This window comes from Macrosteles quadrilineatus, unplaced genomic scaffold (assembly GCF_028750875.1).
Source record: "Macrosteles quadrilineatus isolate MER2022 unplaced genomic scaffold, UCM_ALF_1.0 Scaffold_2__2_contigs__length_208266976, whole genome shotgun sequence".
Lineage (NCBI taxonomy): Eukaryota > Metazoa > Arthropoda > Insecta > Hemiptera > Cicadellidae > Macrosteles > Macrosteles quadrilineatus.
In genome coordinates this window covers 40730186-40749237 of record NW_026542595.1, presented here as the reverse complement: position 1 = coordinate 40749237, position 19052 = coordinate 40730186, and the positions used below count along the sequence as shown (strand labels likewise).

The following is a 19052-nucleotide window of genomic DNA, read 5'->3' as shown; positions in this document are numbered from 1 at the left end:
GCAGCAATTAGCAGCTTTCTGTACTATAAACAGTACAAGGAAGCCAACTTTGTCGGGTGACTGTAGGAAAAATAAATGATTTCTTTGTGACTGTTGATGACTGAAGACTGAAGATGATATTGTGAAAAACAGAAATAAATCCGGACGAGCCCCCTTTCTTCTTTCTTCAATAACAAGTTTCAGGTTTCGGTTTCAGTGTTACTTTCTTCAGTCCGGTCAGTCGTTCAAACTAAACTTCTCTTCAGTCACTGAACGACAGTCGACAGTGGCTGTGTTAGTGTGTTGTGGATGTGTTTTGTTGTTGTTGTGTTGTGGTGTGTCAAGTCAAGAAAGAATCAAGATGGTCAACGTCAACGTCAAGTCTACTGAAGAAGCTGACTGCTGAAGTCGTTGTCGAGTCGATGGTTCTTGGTTCTCGTCGCTCGAAACCTACCGAAGTCAATATTTTTTTTGTCAGTGCGAGTGCACAATTTTACTAGGCTGCAAGTAATATTTTTATTTTTAAGAAACGATCGGTAATTGAATCGTGTGAAATTGATACATTTTCAACTTCAAAAACAATTTAGTTAGCCTACTTAACTTTCTTATGATATTAGGCCTACCAATCAAGCAAGAGGACTGTTTTCCTTGTAACATTTCATCATTTTTATTTTCTCATTTTATGCTTATGCTTCATCTGGCCTAATTTTTAAGAGCTGTTACCTACATACGAACCTGAAAGTAGAACTTGTTGCCTTCTCCTGATCAAGAGCTGAGAAAAGATTAAATAATCTTTTGTAAATTTTATCAAATAATGACCTGTCCAGATATAAAGGATTTGTTTAGTAAAACCAGGTAGGCCTAAGTTATGCTAAGTTAGTACTAAGGTAATTATAAAGGGCTTTACTTGTATTTGACTTTATTGTTGGTATGGGCCTAAGCTTAAGCTTATTTCTAATTTAGGGCTGCACTTTACTTTAGGTCCTACACTCATTCGAATGAAAATATCGATCGATATATCGATTAATTGATTGTTTCATTCGATAGGCCTATATCGTTGGGTTAGTTAGGTAAGGTTAGGGTACAGTTTCTTAACTGGGCTATGCTAATATCGATTGAAACTATCTAATTGAAAATATTGATTAATAATCTATATTTTAAAATATATCTAGGCCTATTATAAAATTTAACCATCATAACCTAGCCTAACCAACCAAACTTGCTGATGGTGAAAAAATCGTATGAAAGTTTACTAATCGAATTGATAGTTTCAATCAATATTAGCATAGCCCAGTTAAGAAACTGTACCCTAAGGTTAACACGTTCGCTGCGGGCCATCAAACAGCAGGCGTAGCCCCAGTGCGGCGCAGCCCGCAGCGTCGAACAAACCCGATTGCCGGGTGATTGGCTCTCATATTTCGGTATGACGAATAGCAAATAACGTGCGGTGATGTCCTGTTTTATAACAAGAGTCGACGTAGTTCGCTAAACACTCACATATAGCAGCACTGCTTGGAACGTAGCCGGTCCCATCGTATTAACAATTGGAGGGAGAAAGACGGGACAAAAAGTTGATTTTTAAGTTTGCCAGACGGGGATTTTATGGGGAAATTTTACTACCAACCTACAACACAACAAAAAGCAAGTCACCCACTACACGCTAACGTGGAAACATTCTGCAAAGGGTCGTAAACAAACGCACGTGGCGCGCTCGCCCACCCCCATCCCGCCCCCCCTACTGATAACGCGACAAAAATAGAAACCAAGGTCACCACGGTCATTCAACTGTGTCAACGCAGGTGGCTACAAAGTATTAGTTCGAAATATCAAACGGCTGAGCCACAGGAAAATATTGAAGTTCAGGAGGACCCAAGTATCCATATGGATACCGCCGCCTCTACGTGATGGACTCCAGGTATCCATATGGATACCGCCGCACCCAATGTGTTAACCTAACCTAACTAACCAAACGATATATCGAATGAAACAATCGAATAATCAATATTTTTATTCGAATGAGTGTAGGACCTAAAGTAAAGTGCAGCCCTAATTTAGTCCCGGACCAGATAAGTTAACTTATAGGCCTAACTAGGCTAAATTTATATTAAGACTCTTGATAAGTTGGACATTTTCATGTTGTAAGTTAGCCTAGGCCTAGGCTTAACTTAAAATCAACAACCAATGTCACAACAGACATATCACCCATCCCATGAAGTTAAGGAACCAATAATTCCTACCTGAGACTAAGTTTGGGCCTAGGTTAACCCTAGGTTTAATTAAACTAGGCTAGGTTAATCAGGTATCAGTTCATCAAAGAACCGGCAAATATTTACTGTATTTACATTGGGATATGTTTGTAATTTTTATATGTCTACTTACAGTATTTTTAATGCTGAATCCAAAAATGCAATCAGTTTTTGTCGGAGGGATTCCTAAGTTGCCGTAGTGGCCGTAAAACGATGGTTAGGATTACGAATATAAGGATAATCGAGCGGTATTGAAGGTAATGGTAATATGGCGTGGTCTGGACTGGACGGGTCCGTACTGAGTGAGGAGTGAGCAGGACTGAGTGAGAAGAGCAAACAACTGTTTATGCTTGATCTAATGCGGAATAAAATAAAATCAATTCCTTTTGATTTTTGAAACCAAATAATCAGTTCTTATTTAGGCATGTGAGGAAGGTAGGTAGGGTTTTATGCGGATTCGTGACTGTATTTTTTTAAAGTGTTTTATTTAGATTGGCGTGAACCTGGCAATAACTCCAGCCATAAGTAGTGCGCGCGCCCAAAAAAATCTATTGCTGGCCGTTTTGCGTCAAAATACGTCCGCGATCCATATTACCAATAATGCCAACAGATAGAGGACACTTTAACGAACACGACAGTATCAACGTTATGTACCTGGGGAGTAGAATAAGGGGGGTAAAACCAGCATTAAGTTGTGCGCGCGCCCGCTAAAATCTATTGCAGGCCGTTTTGTGGCAAAATACGTCCGCGATCCATATTACCGATGATGCCAACAGATAGAGGACACTTTAACGGACACGACAGTATATCAACATTATGTACCTGGGGAGTAGAATAAGGGGGGTAAAACCAGCACAAAGTTGTGCGCGCGCCCGCTAAAATCGATTGCCGGCCGTTTTGCGGCAAAATACGTCCGCAATCCATATTACCAATAAGGCCAACAGATAGAGGACACTTTAACGGACACGACAGTATTAACATTATGTACCTGGGGAGTAGAATAAGGGGGGTAAAACCAGCAATAAGTTGTGCGCGCGCCTGCTAAAATCTATTGCTGGCAGTTTTGCGGCAAAATACGTCTGCGATCCATATTACCAATGATGCCAACAGATAGAGGACACTTTAATGGACACCACAGTATCAACATTATGTACCTGGTGAGTAGGTTAAGGGGGGTAAAATCAGCAATAAGTTGTGCGCGCGCCCCGAAAAAATCTATGGCTGGCCATTTTTTGGAAAAATTCGGCCGTGTAGGTTATTACCGAGAGTGTCACAGGGTGTGCACATTCTGGAAAGTCAGGAATAGTCATGGAAAGTCATGGAAAAGAATTTTGGTCATTGAAAGTCAGGGAAATAGGCAAGAAGTCATGGAAAGTCATGGAAATTTCCAATTATGGATGGATTTGAGGGGACCATTCAATGCTCTAGTCAGCCGTAACCCGGACTGTTGTGTAGCATTTTTCAGGATTTTTCACAAATGTTCGACAATTCAATTTATTACAGTTGTATTATTTTATGAGTTTTCGGTTTCTTTTAGTTCATTGTTGTACCTATTGTACTCCATTGTTATCTGGTATTACATATTTCAGATTTTCTGCAAAATAACATGTCCAGGCAGTATTATTTGTGGGTGTATGTTATATTATAATTTGCGTGTAAAGTTTGTGAGTCATGGAAATCAATGGTAAATAGTCATGGATAGTCATGGAAAGTCATGGAAATTAATGACAAATTTTTTGTGGACACTGTGTGTCAGCTGATAGAGGACACATTGACGGACACGACAGTATTAATATCATGTACCTGGAGGGTAAGTTAGGGGGGGTAAAGTCAGCAATAAGTCGATAAAATCTATTGCTGGCCGTTTAGCAGAAAAATACGACCGCGTAGGTTATTACCGAGGGTGTCACCAGATACTTTTACTATTAGGTACTACTTGTATTTGTTGTTTTATGTAGATTTTACTGGCCGCGCGCACAACCTATTGCTGATTTTACCCCCCTTATTCTACGCCCCAGGTACATAATGTTGATACTGTCGTGCCCGTTAAAGTGTCCTCTATCTGGTACTTTGTATTTTTCTAGTTTAGGCTCAATTTTGACAATGCACCAGCTGTTCTATATGTTATCACATCTAAAAGAATGTTATGTGCAAATAATTAATGTCTAAAGTCTAATGTCTGTTGGCCTTATTGGTAATATGGATCGCGGACGTATTTTGCCGCAAAACGACCGGCAATAGATTTTAGCGGGCGCATGCACAACTTATTGCTGATTTTACCCCCCTTATTCTACTCCCCGGGTACATAATGTTGATACTGTCGTGTCCGTTAAAGTGTCCTCTATCTGTTGGCATTATCGGTAATATGGAACGCGGACGTATTTTTCCGCAAAACGACTGGCAATAGATTTTCTCGGGCGCGCGCACAACTTATTGCTGGTTTTACCCCCCTTATTCTACTCCCCGGGTACATAATGTTGATACTGTCGTGTCCGTTAAAGTGTCCTCTATCTGTTGGCATCATCGGTAATATGGATCGCGGGCGTATTTTGCCACAAAACGACCAGCAATAGATTTTAGCGGGCGCGCGCACAAGTTATTGCTGATTTTACCCCCCTTATTCTACTCCCCGGGTACATAATGTTGATACTGTCGTGTCCGTTAAAGTGTCCTCTATCTGTTGGCATTATTGGTAATATGGATCACGGACGTATTTTGCCGCAAAACGGCCGGCAATAGATTTTTTCGGGCGCGCACAACTTATTGCTGATTTTACCCACCTTATTCTACTCACCGGGTACATAATAGAAATCGAGAAAACCTGGCCACAAGCTCACATACTCTGCAACTTTTTACGAAGACACCTAAATATGCCGGTTCCAAATTTTATAATAAACTTCCTAAAGAAATCAAATTAGAAACTTCCAAAAATAAATTTAAATCAAAATTGAAAAAGTTTCTTATCAACAAGGCTATGTACTCCTTTGAAGAGTTTTAGTTCTTTAAGTTATTAATTGCTCTGTTTCATATCAATTGAAACTTTTGGTTTTAAAATAATTTTATCTATATTTTTAATTTTGATATTTTCATGTATAAACTTTCATATTGCACTGCTTGTTTTAATTTATTTGATCTGAAAAGCTATTAATATTGATGGTATGTTATTATGCCATGCATGATAATGATGAGTATTTTAGTTAGTTAGTTTTATTAAATTACTCTTGACGCCATTCCTGTATCTATGTATTGTACTTTAATGAATAAAGTTATATGAAATGAAATGAAATGAAATGAAATAATGTTGATACCGTCGTGCCCGTTAAAGTGTCCTCTATCTGTTGGCATTATTGGTAATATGGATCGCGGACCTATTTTGCTGCAAAACGGCCGGCAATAGATTTTTACGGGCGCGCGCACAACTAATTGCTGATTTTACCCCCCTTATTCTACTTCCCGGGTACATAATGTTGATACTGTCGTGTCCGTTAAAGTGTTCTCTATCTGTTGGCATTATTGGTAATATGGATCGCGGACGTATTTTGCCGCAAAACGGCCGGCAATAGATTTTCTCGGGCGCGCGCACAACTAATTGATGATTTTATCCCCCTTATTCTACTCCCCGGATACATAATGTTGATACTGTCGTGTCCGTTAAAGTGTCCTCTATCTGTTGGCATTATTGGTAATATGGATCGCGGACTTATTTTGCCGCAAAACGGCCGGCAATAGTATATTACGTTACTAGTCCTGAAAATAAGTGTTTACCGGACGAGTGTGGTCGTTCCCGTGCGAGACGAAGTCGAGTACGGGATTACCATATGAGTCCGGTACACACATTTTGGACGAGTTACGTACGATAGTTTACGCCATACTACTAAATCCGTACAAATCCTTATTTCCACCAACTAAAGGACTAAAAATCACTAGTCAGAGGTTATGTTTTTGTTTATAACTACTCACTGCCTGCCACCTAAATACAGTATAATCAGCTGATTGGTGTCCGGCAAAACTCATTGCAGCACAGTAGTACGCAATGAAACCCCATTTGAATAAGCTGGCGGCAAACAGCTGTTTTCTGGACTAATTCCTTGCGTGGGAAGTTCGTCAAAATAATGTAGTGTGGCGTAATAGATTTTTTCGGGCGCGCACACTACTTATTGCCGAGTTATTGCCAGGTTCACACAAGTTTAGATTAGGAAGGTAAAGGTTAGGTTATAATGAACCGAGTCATTAATTTATGCAACTTCCAGACTGTTTTTGCACAACTGAAGCTTAATATTAATTATTTAACTGTACGGCCACTTAGGAATCTCTCCGACCAAAACTGATTGCATTTTTGGATTCAGCGTTAAAAATACTGTAAGTAGGCATATCAAAATTACATGATATCCCAGTGTAAATACGGAAAATTTGCCAAAGAACCTACGCTTTAGGCCTATTAACCGACTTAACTTAAAACCCAATATTCGTTTTGGTAAATTCTTAGACTAAGACGGCTACAGAAAATTTTACTCAAGAGTCAAGGGTATTTATTCTATTGATCTATAACAATACAGAAATAGGAACAGTCAAATAATCTTACTAAATGCTAATACTAATAATTATATAACATATATTGAAATTAACATAAATACTTACTTACTTACTTGAAATACTTGAGGTCTTCATCCTTGACCGACAATGTCGGATAGATTGCGTCAACTCATATGAGTTTGTCAATAAAAAGCATATATTTACACTATTTACAATATATACATTATTTACATTTTACTGTGGCATGGCGGATATATTTTAGCTAGGATCTAAAGAGTGGTTCCTCAACGAGTTCTCCCAGCGAATACAGTGGCCTATCCACTAGGGCTCCATGAACAACCTTTTTAAATTTCGGCAGTTCCAAATTACGCACTCGAACTGGCAGAGTATTGAAAACCTTTATTGCAGAGCGGGGATAACTTTTTAGAGTGCGACTCAAGCGACAGCGTGGCATATCCAGGTCTTGTGCTCTTCTTGTGTTGTAGCTGTGCTGATATTCCCTTTTAGAATATTCTCCTTCACGTTCTTTAAGGAGGATAAGTATGTCATAAATGTATTGACTGTAGATGGTAAGTATCTGCTGATCTTTGAAAATAGGCCGGCAATGCTCAGTGTATTCCGAGGATGTTATAATTCTGAGTGCCTTTTTTTGGAGCAGCAGTACATCATGGGCTGCAGGAGCGTGTCCCCACAATACCAGTCCATACATTATATGGCTGTGGAAGAGGGAATGATACACAGTCTTTAAATAAGGCTGCGTAATGATTGACCTAAGTTTCCTAAATAGGTACAAGACTCTGGAGAGCTTAACGCAGACTTTTTCAATATGGTAACTCCAGCTGCACTTAGAGTCAATCCAAAAACCAAGTAGCTTCACAGGTTCATCTTGATCTTCCTCCTCTCTAGTTTTGAGAGTGCATATCAGCGATTGCGTCTTGTCCTCATTTATCTTCAGTTTGTTAGAGATAAACCATTCCTTGGCTCGCGTCAGCAGTTGTTCGGACTCCGCTTTGAGTTCTGGCAGATCTCGGCCTCGAGAGAACAAGGTGGTATCATCTGCAAACAGCAGTGTGTGGCCGTTTAGCGACAAGTCATTGATCATGACTGTGAACAGTAATGGGCCAAGGACCGATCCCTGCGGCACTCCGTGCAGCAGTACACCAACTCTAGAGGAGGCCCCACTCAGTGATACAATCTGTTTCCGGTCTTCAAGGTAGCCCGCCAGTGTTTTAAGTACCATCCCACTGATTCCATACTTGCTTAGTTTAGCCACTAGAATGTCATGCGAGACCACATCAAATGCCTTGCTGAGGTCGCATAAGTCGAGTTGGACGGACTCACTGTTTTCGAACGCATCAGTTATTATCTCAGCAAGGTTTAAAAGGGCTGTGGTAGTTGATCTCCCGCTTCTAAAACCATGCTGGGCATTGTTAAGCAGGTCGTGGGTTTCGAGCCACTCGACAAGCTGTTTCTTCATTATGGTCTCAAATACTTTAGAGAAAATCGGTAAGATGGAGATAGGTCGGAAATTCGCTAAGATTTTTGGGTCCCCCTTCTTATAAATAGGTATGGTCCTAGCAGTTTTAAAGCTATCAGGAAATATACCCTTTGAGAGGCAGGCATTCACTAACTTGGTGAGAGGTACCACAATGGTGCCAATCACTGCCTTTAGTACAGAGCTAGACATCCCATGAATATCCTGGCTTTTTGAGTCTTTAAATCGTTTAACTATGTTTATAACTTCAGCAGGACTCACTTCTCTCCATTTTGCAAATTTGCGAGCTGGCGAACGGTCTATCATAGCCTCTGTAGGGTTAGTCTGCAAGACAGGTAAATCGGCAATTACACTCTCTGCCACTTGAACAAAATAGTCGTTCAGTTCATCAGGTGTTGCCTGTATCTTCGGCCCTGGGCTTGGCTTACGGTGTTCATTTACTATTTCCCAGGCTGCTTTGCACGTGTTATGGGACTTTCTGATTTGTTCAACATTACTTAGTTTTTTGGCTTCTTTTACCCTAGCACTGTAATCTCTTTTTGCCCTACAGTATAGGGAGAAGAACCTTTCTTTCCTATCCACATCTATGGCAGCTTTGTAGTGATCATGAAACAGGAGCGTAAGGGCTCGCATTTTAGCAAGTTCCGGAGTGTACCATTCCTTAATACTAGGCCTACCTTTTTTAGGGACATTTCTCTGTCTAAGCTTTGTATTTGGCTTGAAGACTCTAACAGGAAAAACTTCGTCAAACTTATCTTTAAAAATACTAAAGAAGGCATGGAACGCTCCCTCTGGATCAGAGTGAAGGTTTGGAAAATCCCAGCCAGTATGTTCCAGCTCACCATAAAACAAATGGAAATCATCCTTACTAACTAATCTCTTTTCTATTACATAACTAGCTAACCAATCATGTTGTTCACTCACCCTTTCAGTTGTCAGCCTCAATACCACTGCATCATGGTCAGCCACAAGTGAGGTTTTTACTTCCACCTCACAGTCCCATGAGTCGATGTTGGTAGCAGCGGCATCCAAGCAGGCCTCGCCACGGGTAGGGAGTCTTGAGGTTATATATAGACCATGGCTACGTAGAAGATTAGCAAAAGTGGCCTCCTCTCTCGATGGACGCTCCAGATGGATGTTGAAGTCCCCGCAGATTACTATTTTACCAGCCTCAAATCTAAGAAGGTATTGTAGACAATTATCCAATTGTTGAAAAAAAGTTTCCAGATCACCGTCAGGGGAACGGTAGACTGCCACAATAATAGTTGATATTTCAAGTACCTCCACAGCAGCAAGTTCAAGTGAAAGCTCAACACAAAAGATGTCCAAATTTATTTGTTTACAATTATATTTCGTTGATGCGAAGATGGCCACTCCACCGTTTTTATGTACATTTCTACAGAATATGTTCACTATGTGAAGGCCAGACAAGGATTTATAGAAGTCCCATTCATCCGCAGAAAGCCAATGTTCCGAAACACACAAAAAATCACAATCAACCTCCTCTGTAAAAAGGGAAACTAGGTTAAATTTAGTTCTCAGGCATTGGACGTTAAGAACAACAATTTTGACTTCACAGTTTGTGCCTAGGCCTGCCTCAGCTTCCTTATTTGGCCCATTTTGTCCATGTCTTAATCGTGGCCTAGGCCTAGTGGTTGCGTCACTTGTTAAGTTTATGTTGTTTGAGTCCTGTACACTGTGCGCCCTAAAAAAGAATTGGGCTTTGTCACTGCTCTTACACCACGTTTGGAGGGAATGAAATTTCGAACTAAAACCCCAGTAGGCCAAAAGTTTGGATTTAGAATCTCGGTTGAATATTTTTCTGGCAAACCAATTTTGAAAGATTTGTAGGTCTTGAATTTAAATTCGGTGCTTAGTTCTTCACAGTCAATTTGAGTTAGGCCTAGTCCTATGCCTTTTCCTATTAGGTAGTTTTGTACTTCCTCACTAGAAACGTCAGGTGATATTCTCGAAACAAAGAACAACGCTTGTTTGCAGGCTGATTTGAGATTTGTCGTCACTCTGTTTGTTCCGATGATAACATCGTTCTTCTTCTGCTGAACAACCTGCGAATAGTTTTTCTTGTTTTCCGTATCTACTTCACACCTCTGCGTTGATTTCACGGTGTTTGCATAGGAAATACGAGTAGCTTTCGAGGAAACTTCCACGTCTTTGAGCGAGCTTAAACTATTTCGACTATCACGCACGTCATTATCATTACAATAAGTTTGGTTATGATGATTTAAATTTTCATTTTCCTTATGTTTCATTTCTTGATCCATCACCATGTTCGTCAGTTTCGTTCCATTTCCATTCCGCCGTTCCTCTGTCACCAGTAGAGTAGTGTCGTTGTTTCTTTCCGAGGTTTGCTTTTTTTGGTTTCCATGTACCTCTACTGCCACTTGAATGTTGTCGCTGTTTGTTTCGACGAATGGGGAATTAGATACTTGGTCTTCAATCCGAGTCGCTGTTTCTGACGTAATCGTGACGTCACCTTCATTCAAAATCAAGCTGGTATTGTTTGTCTGATCATGTTCCTTAACCTCATATTTATGGATATTTAGTAATTGGTTTAATCCTACCTTTGTTTTGATACTCTGAGTCAATAAAACATTTAGTTTCTTTTCTAGGACCTCACCTAATTTTTGAAAGGATTTTACACAATTCTTCATTTCACTCAGTTCTTCCAACAGACCAGTTTTTGCCTGTGCGACATGGTTTTTCAACTTTGCATCACACCCCGGACAAAACCATCGAACTAGGTCTTCAATTTTACGAATTTCATTAAACTTTTTAGCATTTATGTTCAGACACTTGGCATGGTGCCACGAACCACAATATCCGTCGCATAATAGACTTTTTTCCTCATCAGCACATAAAATCTTACATACCGGGCACACCAACACGTCCACCTTATCCGCCATTGCCACTGCCACTCTCTCCACTGCCACTCTCTCCATCCATAAACGTCGCTAGCCCATATCTTATACTAAAACCTCTAACTGTTTGGAAGTTTTATGATGGTTTGATGTAATATGATCAAATGATGTTATAATTATAATAATAATTACGGTAACTTATAATTGTAACCATTAACTAAAAACTATGTACAATAAGTTAAAACTTAACATTAAACTCTGACATTTCAAAATCATCAAACGAATTAAAAGGGTTTTCAACTAGGCTAGCCAATTTTTTATAGTAGCTTTATCAAGTGATTAAATGAGATGAGTTTTGCAGTTTGGGGGAGCCTATTAAAAAACCTAACACAGTTGGCTTTAAAGGATTTACCTGTTTTGGCCAACCTGGGGTAAATCCAGCTTAGCCTTGCCTCTAGTGTCATGTGCATGAAAGTGGTCTCTGGTGGTGAAATCTGAAAGATGTAGTTTTGTTTGGTAGATGTAAAGGTTTATTACTGTCATGATATTCAGTCTGATAAACAATGGTTTACAGTGTTCCACTTCATCAACTCTACACATAGTTCTCAAGATTTTCTTGATAGGTTGGTAGATTTTCTACTGCTAGGTTATGTAAAATTACGTTTAGATCACAACTGTACTGTTTTTTCCGTCGCTCTTAAAGAAAAATGTTTTATTTTACTTTGTTTGTATAATAGATTTCATGTTCAAGTTAAATTTGCCATGTTTGACGGATGGAACTGTTTAAGTTACATCTGCGATGTTTGACAGAATAGATAAGTTAGAACTAGGTATACAAAGTGCACTCTGTTGGATAAGCTTTTAAGATACAACAAACCGGAAAAGTCAAGGCTGTTCTAACTTAATTATTAAATTACCTCCCCATTTTTAGCTCAACATATTTACCTCAACATATCAAGTTTCCAATGTAAGCCTACCTATATTATTCTTCCGACATTAAAAAATCATATGGCAATTATGCATCTACATATCTTATTGATCTTTTACAAGAAATATTACTTACCTACCATACATATTACTAAAAGGCTCGTGTTAAAGTACCTCTCAGATAGGGGGGAATGACAATGAAACAACGGCTCAGTGCCCTGACTACATTCATCTTGCCCATTCTCGTCAAGAACGACGCCAGATAGACTGGGGGGGGGGGGATTAGACTGGGCTGTGAAATTCGTGCATGTAAAGTTCTTGATATTATACGAATACCTAATGAATAAAGATGTGGTAGAAAATAGTATTCTCAGCAATGTAGTAAAGAAAAGCCTACTAGCCTATGAGGTATTTATTGGATACGTGTACCTTCACATGAATTTTTAATCTTAATCATTTATCATTTAAATGAGCTACTCAGCTTATTTTACAATACTTATTAACCATCAGTTCGCCCCAAACGCAAATCCCGAACATCAAAATTAAACAGTGAATTCTGTTTACTTAGTTGAGATTTCAAAATAAATAAATAAAGATAGGCTACTAAATAATGGAATGTTTACAATGAATTACCTAAAAACAGAAATAAGAAAATCAGTCATTCAATTTCTAAAATTGGCCAGGGGGTAAAATTCCGGGGGGTAAAAATCCTGGGGTAAAATTCCGGGGGTAAAAATCCGGGGGTAAAAATCTGGCCCGTACATCTTCAGTTGTCTAAACGCTAGTTATATGGACAGGGGGTAAAATTTAATCACGCTCTGGCTATTTTCATTAGACTTCCAAATCCGCGGGGGTAAAATTCCGGCCGCGAACAAACTTTTGGCCACTCAGGTTACTACGTCATAGTGACGTCAGCTTTGCCCAGGGGGATAAAATTTTGACTATTACCAAGGTTTGTTATTCTGTACCTACCTGAGTATTTTTGCGTCGTGATGAAAAGTATCGTTTATAACTCGTACCAAAAGTGATTTTCTGGCACTTGATCCATTATTCCAGTCCTCGGCTTTGCCTCGGATGTTAAAATAACTCTTGTGAAAATTGCTGTTCCTGTGTTTGGCTTTGCATCACACATAAAACTTGAGTGCACGCTGAAAAATAGGCCACATTCAGTACTAGTAATGAAATATACTACTGTAATTTATTAATATTATTAATTTATAACTATGTATAGGCCTATTATATTTGGTGTGTAATATTACATTGTATATTTTTAGGGTTGTTGGAAGATGGAATCTGTTTTGTGTGGCTCTATACTTCCCATTTGGTTTAATAGTAGCCCTTATTCGAGTATTTATATCTCTCCAAGCACTATTGTTAGCCCACCTGTTGCTGATTCCAGAATTGTCAACAATAAGAAGGTAAATAGTGTTTTAAAATACTTTAACAATATGACGAAGTAATACTTTTAATTGAAATATTTGGCAACCATGAAGGTGAGGTAGGTATTTTAAGCCAAGTTTGAACGGAGTTGTGTGTGTGTAGGATCAGTGATACGATCTTGTAGTCGTATTGTTATTAACTAAGACTGACATGTTCCTTAGACATGTTTTTATAGTGAAATCCAAACCACATTTTGCCTAGTTATTTACAAATTGATCTAATTATCAGGATAGTAGGCCTACTGCTGATAGTTAAAATTCTGTTTTTATGAGCTACTAGCAGAGTACCCGTCCTTCGTACGGGATTGGCATATGAGTATAAAATGCTTATTGCAGTTATACTCAAAGCTTCGCGTTTGTAATGGGGGAGGACACAGTTTTAAAAATTTACTTCTTTAAATTTACGGTATACTATTATAGTATTACACATCTACCATAGCCATATTCTTCTCCCACTAAACAATAAAGAAAAATAAATATTTAAAAATTCGCAAAATATCACAAATTTTTTATGAATTAAAAACATAAACATAACTGTATACAATCCTAATTTGACAGTTCTTATTGTGTATCACAGTTTTTTGTTGCTGTTTAGTTCAAATTAGCTGTTTACATAAATGCAGAAAAATAATAGTGCTGCACCCTGTTGGTAAATCTTATAACTTTTTAATTCTTTTGCATATCATAGAACCAACTTTTTTAGTTGAAACAGCTGACTAAATTCTTTAATTCCCTTTAAATATGAATACTCAGGGTTAACATGGGGAACTACAGAGCCACTGGGGCGGAGCCCGAAAGGATTTTTGAGATAAGAATATGCCTATATGTTAATCGGGAATATGAGCTATCATCATGCCAAATTTCAGCCCATTCCGTCCATTAGTTAATGCGTCATTGAACTTCAAACAAACACACACACAAACTTTCACATTTATAATATTAAGATGATCAAAGTGTACTGATAAGCATATAAACACTTTAGGTAGTACAAAAAACATATAAGGACTAAGTTACTTGATTATTCATTAGGATTAAGTAGGTACCTTAATACTTTTTTATGAAATGGCGACAATGTACTTAAGGCACAAAAATGTTAAACGTTATCAATGATCTGACAGATGTTTTCTCCCTTTAGCTTGTCAACAACCCTTATCATGGCACATGGGAAAGTTTAAGCTTTGAGAGAAACTTTGATAACTAATAAAATCACTAAAGTTGCAATAATTTTTTAACCAAATTAAAAATATTATTTTTTACAACAATGGGAGTTGTACCATTACATTAAGAATTAAAAGGACTACAACGGTACACAATTTTAATCAAAATCGGCCCAGCCGTAATGTTGTTTTCTCAAATAAAATAGTTTGTTCAAAAGTAAAACAAATTATAGCCTACTTCTTTAACCATGATCCACTGTGTGTACCAGTTTCCTGCTGTTTCAGATATGTGCTTCGTGTGATGGGACTAGTGTTGGGTATTTTTGTTTTGGAAGAAAATCCACCAGCAAGAGATAAGAATACTAGATTGTTGGTAGCAAATCATATCTCCATCGTTGATCATATTCCAATCCATTTAGTCACTGGTTGTTTTTCGGTAAGAGATAATAATAGATAGAGTTAAATAGAGTTAAAAGTAAAATAATAAAAATGTATACCAAAAACAAAAATATAATATAGATTTTACTTAATTCCCAGTAGACAAACAATGTCTTTGTTTTTCCAATGGGTGTATAAATATGTTTTTAGGCGTACCTACCACCACGTGAGCATGCGACATACAATTGTCTGTGTGAAAAGCATGCATTGTCTAAATTTAAATTTAACTGGATTTAAGTCAGGGATTGTGCCGTATGCCTTATAATGGTGATTGCGAAAGCAAGACGAAAAATAAATTGTAGTCGCTTGAATTCAAACGGTAATTCGGATGAAATTTGGTATTATTGGGAGTAACACTACTTCTTCTTTAAACTTACCACTGATGATTGTTGCTTCGATCAAGTTTTGTGTCATTTTTAAAATCGTAAGTCTGGTTCCGTTGCACAGTTTGGGTGGATTTAAGTATTATTGGAGTTCCTTATTTTAATGACAGTAATGAGGTGTGTAAAAAGGTAGGCACATCGGACAAATCGGTAGGCATTTGAATATCTGAGATAGTTATTATTATTAACTTAATAATTTATTATGGATTGCGTGGGTATAGAACAAAAGATAATTGCCATCCCTTTTATACTTTGATAAAGGTTTTTACTCTTTATGTTTACATATTTAATAGTGGAGAATTTAAATATTGTTGAGTGTACAGGTGTGCTGCGATTGTGGTTTAATATATTTGGTGTTATCCAAAAGTAAAATCGTTTTCTGTGCTGCATTATGTACTGTAGGAAAAGTGTTGCACTATTTCAAATCATGACTAATACAGAATGTTGTGATAATTTGAACCTTCAAAACAGTTGGTGAAAGTAAACATCTGCTTTTAAATTATATTTATTTTTAAACATTGTAAGTGGTGTTTACACTGTAGTGGGGTCACGGCTAAAGTCAGGCGTGTAGGTGAGAAATTTTCTCACTTTCTTGAGAGGCGTGGCCACGCCTCGTGTAAACAGTAGAGACGTGGGAGCAACAGGCGTGGCAACCCAATACGCCTGTTCCCCACGCCCTTTAGAACTAATCAAAACGTGTTTGGTTGCTACGCCAGTTGGAGGCTTGGCTAGATGCGGTCAGGAGTTATTGTCTTCCGTCTCGTCGTTGTGTGTACGGTACTACGAGTTTTATTAACTATTGTTCTTTAATGTCAGTGGTTGTCGTCTTAGTTTTTAAGTACGGTAACATGGCTAAAACAAAAAAATCTATAACATTGACACAAGTCGAATCAATTGAAAAGGTGAAAACAAAGCAATCTTTAAAATTAACGGAAGGTCAAACAATTTGAATGCTTGAACTGTATCAAAGTGAACCTTGTTTATTTTATATAAATATTGAAAGCTACAGCTTGGTTACTTTCTTTTAATATCACTTAAATAGCGTGCTATTTCTTCAGCTAAAATAACACTCACTGTAGCACAACCTTCAATAATTAATCTGTTAGCACAATCCATAACGCACCCGTAATTAAAAAAAAAACACGCCTTTAATGAATACGCTTTGGGACGGTACCGTGGTGCCAAGGCATTTGCGTACGACCTCCATTGGTGTGTCGCCTGTTATGTACGTGGTAATACGGCAGTGTAAACACCGCTATAGTTCCAAGAGTTAAAAACTGTTACTGGCCACCAACCTATTAAAAAAAACTTGGTAAATTTATTTATTTTATACTAAGCTATTAAATTTACTAAAAAACACACTTAAGGTTTGTGTAGCAGCAAACCTAGGTACTCGTCAAACCTAATGTTATTTAAATAGATTTAATTGAAAATTAATTCAGGTAAAAAATTTAATAGGCCTAGGCTCAGATGGATGTTAATTTTCAAAATGACGATATAGTGGGCTTAGCGAGCAACCTTGAGTTCGGTAGCATAAGGGCAGACATTGAAGGTGTAGGGGTGATTGTGTACAGTAAGCAGGCCCGGACTGGCTAGGTCCGCAGGTCTGCGATCGCGGAGGGCCCCCGGCTAAAGGGGGCCCCAAAGGGCCTCTTTTCGCTTAAAAATTACAATAAAATATTGTTGCTTGTTATTAGTTATCATATGTTTTTAGTAATGTTTTGTTTACATTTTCCAAACTAGAGAACTGTGTTTAACAACTCTTTGTATCTTGCTGTTTATATAAAAGCATACAAACCTACTGTGGCCTATTGTTAGTTGATGCGTTGTTGTAGTGTAATAAATCGTCTGTGCGGTGACTTGTGTTGTGGTAAGCAGACAACGCCAAAGTGATGCTCTATCATATCAGCTGATAACTCAGCATAAAGACAGCGCAAAAAGACAGGAAAAGAAGAAAAAGACACTGGAATCTGTAGGGAGGTGTCGGTTTTCGATGGCACCGATTCTGGAACATTAGTATGCGTATCGAGCATGTGGTTCGCTTGTGTGGTGGCCAAAGATGGAATCTACTGCAGCTGCCAAAGCTTTAGCAGGAGTTCAAAGGCTTGCTCTTATAATGATAACTGGGGCAGTAAGTAGCTGCCCTGGAGCAGCTCTAGATTGTCTGCTTGATATGTTACCCATTGACTTCATCAAGGTGGTAGCAAGAAAAACAGCCCTACGCCTTAGATGCGAAAACTTATGGGTGACCTTAGGAAACAATAAAGGGCACTCCAAAATTGTTCAGGTGCTACACAATGATGAGTTGGACCTACCTTCAGATCACATGTCCAAAAAATTCTCCTTTGGAAAGCCTTTCAAAGTACTAATACCAGACAGGGAAGATTGGTCTGGCGCGAAAGGGCCCATCCCCACAGGTGATTTAGAATGCTACACTGATGGTTCTAAGGTCAAAGATGGGGGCACTGGAGCAGGTGTGTACTGGATAAACGAAGGCACTGGTATTTATCTTCCTATGGGGGTGTACCCAACTGTTTTTCAAGCGGAGGTCACTGCCATCTTGGTTTGTGCTCAAGAACATCTTAATAAAGAGATCAGAGACAAAACAATCAATATCTATACTGATAATCAAGCAACCTTAAAAGCACTAAACTCTTATGAATTCAACTCAAGGCTCGTGTGGGACTGCCTTGCTTCTGTGTCTGAGTTGGGTAGGAGTAATGATCTTACGCTCTGCTGGGTGCCAGGACACTCAGGCATAAAAGGTAATGAAGCTGCAGACAGATTGGCAAACACTGCCTCTGCGACAACCATGATAGGCCCACAACCCTTTTGTGGCATTTCACGAAACAGTGCATGTTCTTCGATTGCGTCATGGGCCAAAGAAAAGCATCGTAAACGCTGGGTCGACACTCCCCTTCTTAGGGTCAGCAAGCTTATTCTGTTTACCTTCTAAAAAGGTGGCCTCCGACCTTTTGAGACTAGATAGACGAAGAATCAAATTAACTGTAGAACTGATAACTGGGCATAGGCGATTCAGGAAACATTTACAACGGATGGGCTTATTTGATGGTGAACCGATCTGTAGGCACTGTGATAGGTCAGAAGAGACAGCCGATCACTTACTCTTTGATTGTAACGAGCTCTCGATGCTAGAATGACAACTCTTGGTAATCTGGCTAGAGGAAGATATCTTCCTGAGGATGAACTTATCGGGAAGTTACAGGCATTCATTGGACGCCTTAACTTGTAAGGTCAACAAGAAAACAATTGTCTGGGGTGCGCAATAATTCAATTTCGGATGAAGTGCTTTAAGGTCTTGATCTGCCCCTGTTAGATAAGATAAGATGCATATCGAACATGGTGGAAGGAAAAAACATAGGTGTGCTTTTCCCGTCATGGGTATCGAGAATAATTTATCGTCAAGAGTCAATGCCGCTACCGATACCTATAAGTGGATAGGAATAATTAGAATGCAAAAATCAGTTGACAAAATTCAACCATAGAATTTCGATTTTTGTTTTTTAACACTACCCTATCTAAAAAGCAGTAACATAAAGGTCAGCTACAACACAA

The 19052-nt window shown here is 38.6% G+C and overlaps 1 protein-coding gene across 1 annotated transcript in view; it reads left to right on the top strand.

Annotated features, from left to right (window-relative positions):
* The first annotated feature begins 298 nt into the window (after nucleotides 1-298).
* LOC128986009 (lipid droplet-regulating VLDL assembly factor AUP1-like) overlaps nucleotides 299-19052 on the top strand; it is a 34217-nt gene continuing 15463 nt past the window's right edge. Inside the window, exons 1-3 of the mRNA XM_054406066.1 lie at nucleotides 299-834; nucleotides 13334-13477; nucleotides 14941-15091. Of these exons, the coding sequence (XP_054262041.1) occupies nucleotides 794-834; nucleotides 13334-13477; nucleotides 14941-15091 (336 nt within the window). The 5' untranslated portion in view covers nucleotides 299-793. The remainder of the gene's footprint in view (nucleotides 835-13333; nucleotides 13478-14940; nucleotides 15092-19052) is intronic.